We start from the raw sequence: 15,746 nt of genomic DNA, 5'->3' as shown, positions 1-15,746 counted from the left end.
TCATGTTTTTAATTTTTGTTTTGATGTGAAATTAAAATTTGTTTCTAGTAGTTTAGTTGTTTACGGTGTCTAACATGTTCCTGTTTCAATATCTGCTGAAAAACACGTTTGACACATAAAAATAATTAACTTAATTGGGTTAAAATTACTATATCTATTCATTTAAAGTTTGAGGACTAAAATGTATCAAAGTTTCAGACACTAATGTATTATAATTTTGCATCAAAGTTCATAGACTAAAAACATATTTAACCTTTTAACTTGACACCCCCTAAGTTTTGTTAAAGATTCGCCACTAGTCACTAGATTGTGCATTTTTGAAAGAAAAATGCTTAAACTTTGAAAAATCTTTAAAACATGATAATTTGTTGGATAGTGATGAATTTGATTTATTTTCATAATTAAATATCTTAAGAGAAATTATAGGTTTGAAAAATGATAAACCAATTGACATTCTTAATTATATAAAGAGATTATATTTTGTTGTTGGGAAGATCTCAAAAATAACAAATAACCAAGCGCGGAAGCAAAATCCAGATCAAATCTTCCCTAAACTGGTATCAGAGCTCTGGTTAGGGGCTTTGATTTGTGCTTTGAAAATAGGAGATAATGATGGTACAGGAACCATGATTAAATTGGATTCTACAAATTATTGAATATGGAAATATCGCATGGAAGATTTGTTATTTTGCAGAGACCTGTATGATCCTATTGAGGAAAAGGGTGTTAAACCAATAGGTAAAACTGATGGAGATTGGAAGAAGATAAATAGGAAGACTATTGGTGTGATCAGACAATGGATAGATCAATCTATTTATCATCTTGTGTCAAGTGAGACTCTTGCTTACAATTTATGGAAGAGATTAAGTGAGCTGTTTGATTCTAAAAATTCCTTGAACAAGGCATTCCTTATTAGGAAGATAGTAAACTTGAAATACAAGGATAGTTCCTCAATGGCAGAGCACTTGTGCAGTTTTCAGAATATGGTGAATCAGTTGATCACAGTGGAGATTGTATTAGATGATGATTTATTAGCATTGTTGTTGCTTAGCTCATTACCAGACAGTTGGGAGACTTTGGTGGTATCTCTAAGTAACTTTGCTCCTTATGGAAAATTGTCTTTTGACATGATCAAAGATAGCCTCTTAAATGAAGAAATTAGAAGGAATGGTAGCAATAAGGTTATCTCCTCTTCTCAAAATGAAGTTTTAGTTATGGAGTCAAGAGGAAGAAATATGTACATGAATTATCAAAAATTTAATAACCGCTCTCATAGATTTAATGATCATTCTCAAAGATTTAATGATCGTAGTAAGTCAAGAGGGAAGTCAAGGCCAAAGACAAATATCACATGCTTCCATTGCAATAAACCAGGACATGTGATTAAAGAATGCTAGTTCCTCAAGCGAGAGAAGTCAAGGGATAGAGGAAATAATTACAATAAAGAGAAGATAAAGGTGAAACCACTACAAAGTGCTTTTTACTCTAAAGCCTATTTCTAAAACTATTTTAAACTTTACGCTTTTTTGAATATAGACTCTTCATAGCTTCGACTTATCTTCGATTATTTTTTTTTAAATTTAATATACTTTATAAATTTATAAATATTTAAAAAAAACAAAAGACCACACCTAGTTATAAAGAGGTTTTGACATAAGCAAACTAGATCTTGTTTTATGTCAGATAATGTAATATGAATTTTTATACTGCATTTTAGTATATTATATATTAGAGTTTATTGTTATTTAACATAATTAAATTTGTAGCATTTATAACTAGGTTAGAAAATTGTTTACAAGCAAGCAAAATATCATTTATAAACAAGTAAAATCATGTCCATATATTTATTACCAAATTATATTGGTCTCTAAATATTTCTAGTTTTTGCATCGATTTAGCCACTGATTTGGTTATTGATTTAGTCAGCGATTTAGTCACTGATTTGACAATTGTTTAAAATTGAATTAGCTACTGATTTAGCCATCGATAACTATTTTAATTAAATTAAAAATTGTACATATTGGCTACCGAATTAACAACCAAAAATTATTTTATTAAATGAAAATTTATCCCAATTAGCAACTGAATTAGAGATGAAAATTTTGGTGGCTAAAATGGTCAACAATACTTAAAGATGACAAATTTTTAGTGGCCGATTAACAATTAAAATATCGATGACAGTTTAGTGACTGATTTCGAAATCGGTGACTAATGATTTTGCGACTTGAATTTTTGTCACCATTTATTTTCGGTGGCTAATGATATTTACGACTGATTTTACTCTTTTAGTCACCAACTAGTCCTTCTACCCGTGCAATGCACGGGTTTTTTTTACATGTAATAATTGTGGTAATAGCAATGGGTTTTTGGATATTTAATAATCTATATAATGAGAATCTAATGTTTTTAAAAGATGTTGAAGTGTATCAATAGAATAGATGAATTTAGAATGTAATTAAAGTAGTATGTCAAGTTAATATTTAATTTCATTGAATATTATCTTCAACCACCAACAATAAAAATATGACTAATACACTACTTTGTTAATATAAGAATAAAAAAAGAATAAATTACATACCTAGAATGTCTCATTTGGTAATGAAGTTCATAAATTCCTTTTGTACACAAATTCCTTTTGTACACAACGACTTCTTTGTTCAACCTTTTCTGTACCATGATTTTCCTGCATGGCAGAGCATAACATAAATAAGTTGATATATATTTATAACAGTTTTGAAATGAAAAAAAAAATAGAAATGACATACCTATAATTTATTCTTTTTCAAAGAGTTTCAAAAATTTCTTTGTACACAACGTTTTTAGTTGTGTTTGTTACCTTTCCATCTTCATCCAATATAAGTATTTTCAATCCTCTTTTGGTTTTGACTCTAGAAATAGCAACATATAGTTGGCCATGTGTGAATACAGGTTGTGGAAGATAAAGGCTGACTCTAGAAAGTGTTTGTCCTTGACTTTTGTTAATCGTCATTGCAAAGCATAACGATATCGAAAACTGTCTTCTATGAAATTTGAAAGGCAACCCTGAATCAGATGGCACTAAATCCATTCTTGGTATAAAAATCCTGTCACCGATGTTTTTTCCAGTAATTACAGTTGTAGAGATTACATTCTTGCCTAAATGGTTGACTTGCAATCTTGTGCCATTGCATAGACCTTTCGCTTGATCAATGTTTCTCAAGAGCATAATTGGAACACCTGTTTTCAACTTCAGTTTATGATTTGGTATCCCTGAACATTTGATATCATTTAAAAATTCAGATGTAAACCATTCAGATTACACTTCATCTTGTTCATCAGATTGGCAAGGTGTATCTGAACTTAAATAAGTCACCTCTTCACCACCGATTAAAGACAACATGAAATCATTTACTTGCTCTACAGAATCATTTGTTGGGCACAAAATTGCTCCATCATCACAATAATTAGGCTTCAGCATGTTAACCACAAATTGAGGATAGACAAATTCAACCAATGCCAATAAAGGTAAATCTGTGTTTGTAATTAGGAGCTGTTCTGGAATTTCAACCATGCACTCACCATTCTTATTTAGATCCATTTTTCCGTCTCCAATCTTCAATATCCAATCAGCAAATTCTTGAATCTCATTGGTTGTTTGAGTATTTGATGTAGTACTTAATCTCATGTTCTTGGATAACTTTAGCACTTTACAACAATTCCATAACTCTGAATAGTTGATTGCTGATTTTATGATATCAAACCTAGATTCTTTTCTGATAACTGGTAGAATTTGTCTAAAGTCACCTCCCAACACAGCTGCTTTGCCACCAAATGGTTTGTCTTTATTGGCATCATCAACATTTCGCATAATATCTCTTAGTGTTCTATCAAATGCCTCAAAGCACATTCTATTCATCAATGGTGCTTCATCCCAGATAATCAAACTGGTTGCCATAAGAATTTTTGCTCTGAGACTACCTTGTGCTATGTTGCAAGTTGATTCATCATTAATTAACAATGGGATGCAAAAGGTAGAGTGTGCTGTTTTTCCACCAGGAAGTAATAAAGAAGCAATTCCACTTGATGCTACGTTCAAAACAATCATGCCCTTGCTTCTTAGACCAGCCGATAATGTCTTCCACATAAAAGTCTTACCTGTACCACCATAGCCATATAAGAAAAAGAATCCTCCCTTCTTTGAAAGAACTGCTGTCATGATATCCTGATGTACATGAATTTGTTCATCATTCAGTGCTTTAAACAAATTGTCATGTTCTTTCGCCATGTCTTGTTTATTATATTGCAGCTCATCAACAATAAATCTATTATTGAATGTATGTACATCTGAAATATCAAGTTGAGGTAATGAAGGATAATCTTTCAAACTTCTACCATTTGACATTAGCATTTCCTCTATTTCCAGCAGACATATTTTTTGTAATTCAGCAGTCTGAATTTGAAGACCTGCAATAAGTAAACAATACAATTAAAATATATATGTATAGCAAATTAAATAAAAAAAATATAAAATACCTGGTAAGTTCATCTCCTTTCTTTTTTGGTACAAAATTTCATCACATAAGATACTCCAAGTAGAATTCCAAACTATATCTGGTTTAGAAATTGTATTCATTGACAACAAAGTAACAAATAATCTTCTAAGTTGATACCCAGAAGCAAATTCACTTGCTTCTTTTATTGCATCAATATATTCTTTGTCGTCAGCCAACAATCTCAAAACATAGCAAGCTTCTTGGTATGTTTCATAATATTTTCCATCAATTGTCTTAATGCTTTCATAATCAATACAACCTTTTTGAATGGTCAGTACTATCCTCAAATAATAAAGTTCTCCAGACCCAAGAGGAATATAAGTAAGTCTACCAATGTTGTAGCCTTTCTTCCTTGGTTTCCATTCTTTTTCTTTGGCAAACCACATAAATTTGCTTGAAAATTCTGAATAAGTCAATTCTTTTCCTTCCTCATAAACTGTGTTAGCCTCAAACCAAGCTAGAAACATTATGTTAGCATTTTCGTATCTGTTGAAGACCACATTAATATCATCATCATCTTTAAACAAAGCTGATTGTTGGCCAGGAAGATGAAATGTCAATCTCTGAATAGGAGGCCATCTGTGGTGGATGTCAAAAGCAAATATTCTCCAAGCAGCTTCACATGGTGATAGATACCTACAATCGTAATACCTTTTGATCTCATCAATAATGGTTGATTTTTCAAACTGTGCAGAGTTGTTGCTTATTTTAAGAGTAGCTCTGTCAGGACCTTTGTTCACATATTTGAAAAAATATTTTATTGAATTGGTTTTGTTGCAATACTCTGTATTGACATGTGCTTGATACCTCATTAGAAGTGGTGGATTGTAAGGAACAACACTTCTATTGTCCAGCTTAATTCCATTCTTCTCAACAAATCTACCATTATCAAGTCTTCTATAGCATGGATATCCTTCTTCATCAATTGAAGTCGAAGATGTGAATTTTTTAGGATAAAATTTAGAACATCTTCCTTCCTTCATGCAAGGTGAATTATGTCTTGCAGGTCCGCATGGTCCATGAATCATGTAACTTGAGACAACTTTTTCCAATTTGGGGTACAAATCCGCATTTGGCAATTCAGCTGATATTACTTTATCAATATCAGTTGAATTCTTCAATTTGCTTTCTCCATCCAACCATAAAAGTATATGTGCACGAGGTAAACCTCTTTTTTGGAATTCTACTGTGTACATTCCTGCATATATAAATAAATAATGAATATAGTTGTCAGAATTTAATTTAATAAACATTTATATAATGTATATTACTTCATATATAACATACCTGCAGTGCTTTTTCCAAAGAAGTCTTTTTTTTTTAAATCTGTCATCATTTCATCCAGCTTCATTTTGAACACTCTACATACAATATCAGGTCTATCTGAAGCTGATAAGCCTTTTGCTAAGACAAATTCTCTTATTTCACTCCAATTCACATTGCATGTTATAGTAATGAACAAATCAGGATATCCAAATTTTTTACAAATTGCCATAGCATCTTGACAATTCTTGAACATGTATCTGGTACCACCAGTGAATGAAGCAGGCAAGACAATACGTCTTCCAATTAAAGAAGGATTTGTCTCTCCTCTATTAACAGCTTCTTGTAATCCATTAAGAATATCACAGCGAATTAACTTCTGATTAACTCTGATGAAAGACAAACTTTGGGCTTCAACCATTTATAGCAATCGACCAGAAACTGTTGGAACAATCTGCATGCATTCACAATATTTCCTGCTTCTACAGCTCTTTGTTGTATTCTAAAGGCAATAAATTCTCGCAAAGAAATTCTACTTCTTACCCTAGATTTTGTTCTTGAATGAGATTCTCTTATTGGGATATCCTCTTGAAACCATCTTCTCCATATGGAAACATGAAATGATATTACAGTGGAATGAAAGTTGTGTGAGTTTCATGCAGTCTGGTTAATTCACCAGAACATTTTTTACCACTATATCTCTGCCTACATCCATATTGCCAAAATCACCAACTATTAGTGCAGCTATTTCATCACATGAAGTTGTATTGTAGACTCTAGGGTCTTTGTTTCTGCCTCTAAATAGTCTGAGCGTGAAATCTGATTTCATATGTTCCAGTGACAAATCTCTTACTCTTCTAAAAGATTTCGCAAGAACATTGTGATTGTCAATCATTTCAATCAAATCAGCAACCAATGATTCATCTATAACAGATTCCTTGGTGTTTGAACTAAAACATAATAAAGAGAATACATGTCAACAGATGTATTTAAATATTTCATTTAATCAAATTAGTTCATATATTCACTGACCTGAAATGCTTCACTCTGTTACTCATTTCATTTTCGGTATCATATATGTACAACTGTGCAAACTTTGGCTTTGATCCATGCTCTGGCAATAAACTGCCAATACGGTGATAATTTTGTCCATTAAGAATAAATTGTGGTGGAGCAGAACCATTGTTCATTGAATTATCTATCTTACCACCAATTGAAGTAAATGAAAACATGCTATTGTATAGTCTTATGTTTTGTAGAAATGATTTGCTTCTATGATCTTCACCATTTAACAAACCTTCAAGAATATTATGTGGTCTTTTTAATAGTGGAATTTAGACTTTTCCATTTTGAAAACACAATGAGAATTCAACTTCCTTTGAGGTGTTACATTTTTCTGCTCTTTCTTCATACCAAAGTACAGCTTTACAGTATTAGCATTCCAAGCAAGGTTCTCCAATATTAAGCAGTTCTGAACATCATTACAAATCATTAGCATGAAAATGCATATATTTTAATCTGCAGTTATATACAATTCTGTTGGAGATTATGTACCTTGTAACTCTCCTTTGCAATACAATTCGTTTGTAGTTGTAGTACTTGTAGTATGTGCTTCAATATTAGTAAGATGAAAATTAATTAATGATTTGAAAGAAATTTATATTGACATCAATAAGTTGAATATCTGAATTACCATCATCTCTTATCGTTGCTGAATCATCATTTGTTGTCTGAACAATTATGTTGTGTTGTTGTTTCATCATTAAGATTGAATCTGTTTTGAAGTGATTGTATGACTTGAAAAGGATATTTGACAACTTTATTCTTAGAGACAGAATGCGAATCATTTACAACCTCTGATCTGCCACCTATGAAAAACAACAGAAAACAATTGTCCTACCTACATTGGCATTGTGAGTATGAATATTGTTATATATGAATACAAATCTACTTACCTACACTAGAATTGTAATTATTTTGTCCATAATTTCTCTGACTGTTATTGTTAAAAACTGTAGTCATACAAAAACATTGATATAAATTTAAAATTTGTCAGTTTCATTTCATTAAAATAGGTATATAAGAAATTAAGATGAATGTAAAAATATACCGAAAGGACTATTGTATGTTAAAATAGAAGTTGCAGATTGTGAAGTAATTTGTTGTTGAACTAAAGTACTTGAACAACTTGATAAATTGTTGACAGTTACTGCATTGAAAGGAAGCTTAGTTTAAAGTGAGACTGAATTAATATTATTCATAAACAATGTTAAAATTAAGTACTGAAAGAACTTCAAAACTGACCAATTTGTCTGTGAAATATTGAATTCATATTCTGAAGGTTGTTGTTGTTGTCAAAATCTGGAAAAGGATTATTGTAGAAGCATTGTTATTAAAAAAATAAACAACAATCTGTAAAGATATAGCTTAGAAAAAGAATACTTACTAATATCCAACTATTGTAATGGCTTTCTGTGTATATTTTTCTAAAATGATTTTTCAGATACAGTTGCTTGATTTGTGATTAAAAAAACAAAGATGTTTGATTATGCATCCGTGTTGTGAAGTTACAATCCAAAACATACATTTACAACTATATATATATATATATATATATATATATATATATATATATATATATATATATATATATATATATCTAAAAAGAAATCCTGAGATTTTGTTACTTTGAGAAGAATGGTTTGCAAATTTAGTTTTCTTTCTTGCATTCTCTTCTTTGTCATCTGCAACATAAAAAAACATACAAACATAAAAATGCATCATTTTAAAAAAAATTATTGATGAAGAATTAGGGAAGATAAATGCTTTAAGTAAGATGTTAATGACTTACATGAATGTTGATTACTTCTTGCATTGAACCTTTGTTGTAGCACCAGTTTCCTTCTCAGCCTTGCATTTTTACAATCGTTTTGCTCCATTACAGTACCAAAATGTTATGGAATAGTTTCAAAGGTTACAATGGAAGAAGCAAAAAGAAAGGTAAGTTGACTCAATGGATGGAAAATTGTTTACTGTTTTATTACTATATTGGTGAATGTCTTTGTTAAACTTTCTGGTGTAGATTGTACCTCTAATCACAATTGTGGAAACAGAAATATTTGTAATTATAATAGGAAGCACTTGTTTCAGTAGACAAACATGTATCACTTTTCATCTTTCAGAGAATTTCAGAGAAGCTTCAAAGAGATTTCATTGATAAGAAGGTAGAACTATACATATGCATTGTTGAAAATATAAAAACTTCTAGGTTGACAACTACATAAGTAGCAGAAATAAAAACAGAACTATTTATACTAACTGTAAATTAAAAATTACAATATGTTAGCACTTTGACATTCTGATTGCTTTTCATGTGGTCCACTTCAAACACCAAGTCAATAGTTTGATGAAATCCATGAGCAGTACAAAATTCCTTCCAGCCACTTCCAATTTTGCTAGACTTCTTAGGATGATTTCTCAACAATAGTTTGCACTTGACTGTTTTACACGGTCCATAAAGAAAAATGTATTTAAATCTTCCTTGACGAAGATAATTGCCAAAATCAGCTGGCAAATCCTAAAACATACATAAAGTATTAATGAAATTAGTATATGGATTAAATGTTTAAAATAATTTGGAAACATAAATATAAATATGAAATAAACATCCATTTAGTAATAACTATGAAATGAATCTCACCAGATGGCTAGCATTGCATTGGTTTGGATTCAGAAATATGAAGAAGTGCAACTTCGGTCCATTGAAAAGGGGTAGATCTGCCTCAATTCTTTTAAGAAAACGTGCAATAGACAAAGGTTTGCATTTACTGGGAAAAACAGTGATGTGGAATCAAGAATGACCGACATATCCAAAATAAATAGTGTGGAAATCGTGTAGTTCATATAGGTGCCTTAATTCAGTCCATCCTCCAATTAGCATTGGCTTTTGTAAATTCTTGTTATAAGTCACGTCATGTCTATTCTCTTCTTCCTCTGTTAAAGTCCATTGACGCTCAAGATCGTCATCATAAAGAATGGCGAATGCACAATCCACAAAACCAACAGCCTCCAAAGAGAGAATTTTTTTAACAAAAACATGGATTACTTAGTTAATGTTAAAATGAGGATATTGTAAAAGAATAAAAGAAATCTGTCACACAAATAAAAAGAGTAGAAGAAATCTTCTAAAAGAAAAAATGTCTGAAAAATTTGACGAAGAACTTACCTCATCCTGAAGGTGAATAATAGAGAGCTGGTACCTACTCATTCTATTAATAATGTCATCTTCATTGAAGTTGTTTTCCATTTGCTTGGACTTTGAGAGAGATTGTAGAGAAAAAGTTGGAAGAATGTAGAATATGATTGAAGTGATCTTGAAGTTTGATCTTCATGGTAGAATGGAGATGAATATTTATTTATAGAAGATAAATGACACATGAAAAGACGGGACGATTACAAATAGATTCTTAAACAGTAATGTAATTATTACTTTATTGGAAAATGGAAAGACGATTATAAAAGAATAAAACATTAAAAAGATATAACGTTATTAAAGATATATTAAATTATTCTATTATGCTATACAATATCATAATATAATATATGTAATATATAACAATAACAATTTTCCAACAATCAACCTCTGAAGTTTAGATATTTAGATATTTATATATACATATAATCTTGATAATATAATAAAGTAACATAAATCGAGGTACTAAGTAAAAATATAATATTTCATTCGTATTTTTTGTATAAATATATCAAAATTTTAATGTACAAAATTTAATAAGTTAATAATTAACAGAAGATAAGTGAATCAAAATTGTATATGGCATCCAATTCTGTTGTGACAACTTAAAATCTGTCAACAGATAATTGCTTTGCCATATTTATCTTATTTATGAAAAGTAATTATTACAAAAAATAGACATTTATAGATTCTGTTTTCAGAAAAAATAGATATATCTTATTTAAGAGTCACAAAAGTATACACAAAATATCTTTTTCACAAAAGATATGTTATTTACGACTTTAATTACATCATGCTACAAAATAACATCAATTTTCATAAGTTTTGATGTAGCTGGCAGTCATATTTGTTGACAAAAATTGAAAAATGTCAACAATATCTTCTGGACCAGCGTATGGAAAAAATAAAATTCTAAATAATGTAACTCAAAAGCGCATAATATAGTTATCATGAAATTGAACATAGAAGTTGTAGTTCAGATGAAATTCAAGACAAAACGATGCGTAGACATATTACAGTCCCAAAATGAAAGGCATAAAAAAATTGTCTTCAAATAGAATAACTAAAATCAGATCTCAATTCACTGTTTTTTCCTTCTTAATATTTCTTTTTAAAAGCTTCAATGGAACATTGTCTTCTTCGATGGATTCAAGTGATGCAGTCTTCTTTCCAGATTCTCTCTTATGTGAACTGTTAGCATCATCATTGGTTGGATTATCTTGCATTAGTTCAGGTGATTGGGATTCAGACTCAATTGTTTCTTTGGTAAATCGGACTAATAAATCCTATAGTACATGTTCAAAATTGATAACATTAATAAAAGTAATAAAAAAATACATCATGTCAAAAAAATTTATATAATTTGTATACCTCTGAAATATTAACGGTGGACTCATTGACTATACACATTTTTTCCCTGCTAAACTCACCATTCCCAACATAAACATCCTTCAAATAGGTATAAGTAATGAGATTATAAAAAAGAAAAAGATAACTGGATTATAATGAGATTATAATGTACCAAATTTCATCGTAAATTATATCTTACCACAGATTTGATGGTACAATCATTGAACTTTTGAATTATATCATCATCAACACATATTTTCTTCACTTTGAAAGACTGCTCAAGTTTGAAATTATGATCATTCCTACTTTCGACTTTAAAAAGCAGACTTCTATCAACTAACTCATCAAACTGCTTAGGCAAATTTCCAGAAGCATTCATCTACAAAAACAAAATAATTAAAGATTGTGTAATTACATATATAAGTGGATATATTGAAGAGTATACCTTATCATGAGTGTCTAACATATCAGCACAAGTTTTTTTGAAAAGGGTGGTTGCATCCCTATCAAAGAGGACAAATGTGGTTAATTGGAAGAGTCAATAACTCGGATCTTAATCCTATATCTGAAAATTGAATAAAAAATTTAATGAACAAAAGTTGTAATTACAATGTTGTTCTAAATTGACATTAATATTAATAAACAAAAAGTTAACCTTGGAAAGACTTTTATAACATGCTTGTTACACTTCTCACAAAAGAACATCTTGGAATCTGGATAAACAGCTTTGTTGCACACACAAGCAGTATACCACCAGTCATCGTCAACCAAGATATGCTTAATTGTTCCAAACAATATGAAAGTGGTGACCTTTCAATATAAAAAAGATTAATGAAGAGATTATTGTGAACAAAAAAATTTGCACAAAAATAAAAAAATCTATTCTAACCACTTTACAATCTTTTAGACCTTGAATGGTGGTCCTAGGTGTAAGTGTTAAAAAGTCCTCTTCCACAGTATTTTTGGAACTCTGAGAAAGTTGCGTTAATCCTTGAGAGGGAGATTCATTGTTCTCAAACATTCTGTGCAATAGAAAATATAGTTGTTCTCATAAACAATAAATCTATTATTGAATGTATGTACATCTGAAAGATCAAGTTGAGGAAATGAAGGATAATTTGCATTATAAAGTAACCAAAATATAGTTACCAAAATGAATTATAAAGCTTAAATAAACTGAAGAACAATTTCAATATTACCTTGATTTCAGTTCAGATGCTTCCTTGAAGTTAATATTGTACTTAATACGGGTGCAGAACTTACAATTTTGAACTTGAACCTTATCTATATTTAAAAATATAGTGTATGTGAGAGTAACATGGAATAAGTAGTACAAATTACTTTGTAAAAGTAATAACAAAATTTTACCTTGAAAAGTTTTGACTTTCGCAAATTCTATACTTACAGCAGCATTTTGTACTTCTCCACTTGAAAGAAATACATTCAGTTCATCCACATAAATACCAAACAAAGTACATTCTATTCGAAACCTAAAGATTAAAAAAATGTTATGTCAAATCGTTATTTTAACAGAAATATAAAAGGAATGTAGTATAGTATAGATATAGAATACCCATCAGCTTCTATTGCTATGACATTTAATTTTGTTGTCTTTCCATCAACTTGCAATTCTCTTTCAGTCCCCACTCCGACCACTAATCCCAAGATATCTAAAATGTCATTCATAAATGTTAAATCATATACTTTAACAATAAATGTTTATTAAAAAAATATGAATAGTATTGGAACTAAAAATATTAACTTACCAACTAAATAATCAGTATCAAATGCAGTGGTTGTCAATAAGGACAAAGGTGTGTATTGTGGTTTCATATCAGGAACCAAATTAGCATTAAGCAAATAAACTTTTGTACCAAACTGGAAATTTATCTTATAAGGGTGGTGTGTTGTTCTGTATATTCCAGAATTCAGAGTCACACTGAAATTTTGTGTGGCATAAACATGGCCTTCAGAAATCTCATTCTGAAATTTTTAAATTAGAGTACGTCTAATTGAAGCGTGTATTTTAGAACCCTGAAACAGATGAAAAGAACATATATAAATATAACTATAAATATGTTTAACATACAAATATTTGATTCATTCCAATTTGTAAACGAAAGTACGTGTAATGGAAGAATTTAAAGAATAACATGAATAATAACATTTTTGTCTTGAATAACGAACTCCATGGAAAAAGGAGACCTTTGTTTACTGAAATCAGGAACAAACCATGAACGAATGACCCTAACGATGATATTCCAATTTTCCTTTTGGGGACTTACTTCGCTTACGCTCTGGCTTTAGTTTGGAACTTCACAGAGAGACATGTTGAACTCACAACAACAATATTGAAACATGAGAAGTAAAAAAGTCAGTATTAGATTCGTGACATATTTATACTCATATAGAGAAAATAGGAACTAATAAGACAAAATTGTAATTCATACAACTAAAAAAAAGAGGACCCAAAAAAAGGTTCAAATACTCACTTTATCAGAATCTATTTTTTATTGGTCAAAGGAGAGTAAAAGAAGTGTAACGATTAATCAAAACATGGATATGACAATTTTTGAAAAAATAAAGGTTCAGATGTTAGTTGCTGATAAAATTTGAAATGGTAGAAGAAAGCAAAAAGTAGAATATATTCAAATAAGGACTCTTCAAACATGGAGTACGAACCTTTTGACAGAAGTCATGCCAATATATATTGGTGAAAACTGCAAAAAACAACTATTGATGTCAGAAGAAATTAAATATTCATATTGATTTATTCACAGGTTTCATAGAAAAGGAAAATTAAGAGAGAAGCATTCTGATGAAAATAAAGCATGAAGCAGATTACTTGAAAGTAAATAAAAAAATTGTTGGCGTGATGGATTGAGCAGTGAACCATTAATTGAATCAGTAATGTGGAAAGAATGAAAATCTGCAAATACATATTGGTTTATAAAGCATTCACGAAAGAGGAAATGTAGAAAAAAGTTATAGCAAACCCTAGTTACTTAGACGAAATTTCAAAACTGCAAATCTCATTTCATTTCGTCTGTACAGCAAAACTACTATATTTGTACATAAAAACAAGTGAAGTACATACCTTTGATGAGTGGAAACGTTAATGGCTTGTAACAATCTGTTAATGGCTTTGAAATGTGTTCTGGATGAAGCAACTGTGTTGGATCTCTACAAAAAGTCAAATAAAAGTGTGGTGTGCAAAAGCCCTACAATCTTCGAGGAGAAGCAACTGTGTTAGAAACTTCGAGGAGAAGCAACTGTGTTGGATTATTTAAGTTAATAATGTAAAAAATTATAATAAAAACAAATATAAATAGTACAATTAAATATGTAATGAAATGACAGATGATTACAGTAGAAGAAAATTTCGTGGAAGGTGGAAGATACAGAAACATAATGAAGTAGTGGAAAATGTCATATCAATCGACATTGAAATAAAATATTTGAAAAGTATTATAAGGGATGTGTATGAAAAATCTTTTGGAAAGTGTTATATTTAAATTAATATAATAAATTTTAAAAATGCAGAGACTTGATATGATTTGTGTCTGACAGTAATTAAATGCCAAAGATTTTGCGTATATGGAAGAAGATATGGAGCAGGTAAGAGTAAATAACTTTACAAAAGTTGAAAATACAAATAGTTAAACATATACATATATATATATATATATATAATATAATAATAAACAAAAAAACTTGATACAAAAATTACAGATTATCAATCTGTTAAGTAATATTGTATATCGATTCTTCATAGGCCATGATAATAATCATTTATATTAAGAAGAACATTGACATCCTTGCTTGCTTGTTCACCGTCAACCTCAAAAAGAATTAAATATTTTTCCTCCAGTCCATGAACTTCACGAAAACGTTTTCATCCACTTCCTATCTTCACTGATCTAGGTCTAATCAACAACTTGCATTCAACTCGTGCCTTTGGACCGTAAAGCACAATGTGTGAGAGCTGACTGTTGGCAAAATATTGACGTAAGTCTGAATTTAAACCCTGCAAATAAAAAATATAAGAAATAATATCAAAAAGAAATGATTTTCTATGTGTCAAGGTTAAAAAGAATACATGCAGTTTTGTGTACAGATTGTAAGAAATGACCAAAAAAGAAGAAAAAAATAATCACCAGAAAGCTTGCTTTGCAGTTGTACTTAGAAAGTCGGAACTCAAAATGAATTAACTTGGACCTTATTAGAGGAGAATTTGTTCGAACATGACTTAGGAATTTATGGATAGTTGATTCTGAATAGTGATCGTAAAAGTGTATTTCAAAAGCAGAATTTCCAGTATGCCTTAAATAACATAGTTTGGGTGGTTG

General features: G+C 30.0%; 1 protein-coding gene across 1 annotated transcript; it reads right to left on the bottom strand.

Moving 5' to 3' along the window:
• Positions 1-3,295: 3,295 nt before the first annotated feature.
• LOC146881708 (uncharacterized) lies at positions 3,296-6,216 on the bottom strand. Its single transcript, XM_085669317.1, has 3 exons — positions 5,820-6,216; positions 4,513-5,730; positions 3,296-4,443 (listed from the first exon to the last, which is right to left on the bottom strand). Exons 1-3 carry the CDS (start codon positions 6,214-6,216, stop codon positions 3,296-3,298), a joined length of 2,763 nt encoding a protein of 920 aa, XP_085525443.1.
• Positions 6,217-15,746: the final 9,530 nt, after the last annotated feature.

Source organism: Vigna unguiculata, chromosome 11, assembly GCF_037176805.1.
Source record: "Vigna unguiculata cultivar grain cowpea cultivar isolate G323 ecotype 2 chromosome 11, ASM3717680v1, whole genome shotgun sequence".
NCBI classification, from domain to species: Eukaryota; Viridiplantae; Streptophyta; class Magnoliopsida; order Fabales; family Fabaceae; genus Vigna; species Vigna unguiculata.
Note: the sequence above shows the minus strand (reverse complement) of the source record. Positions and strands in the feature narration are given on the sequence as shown.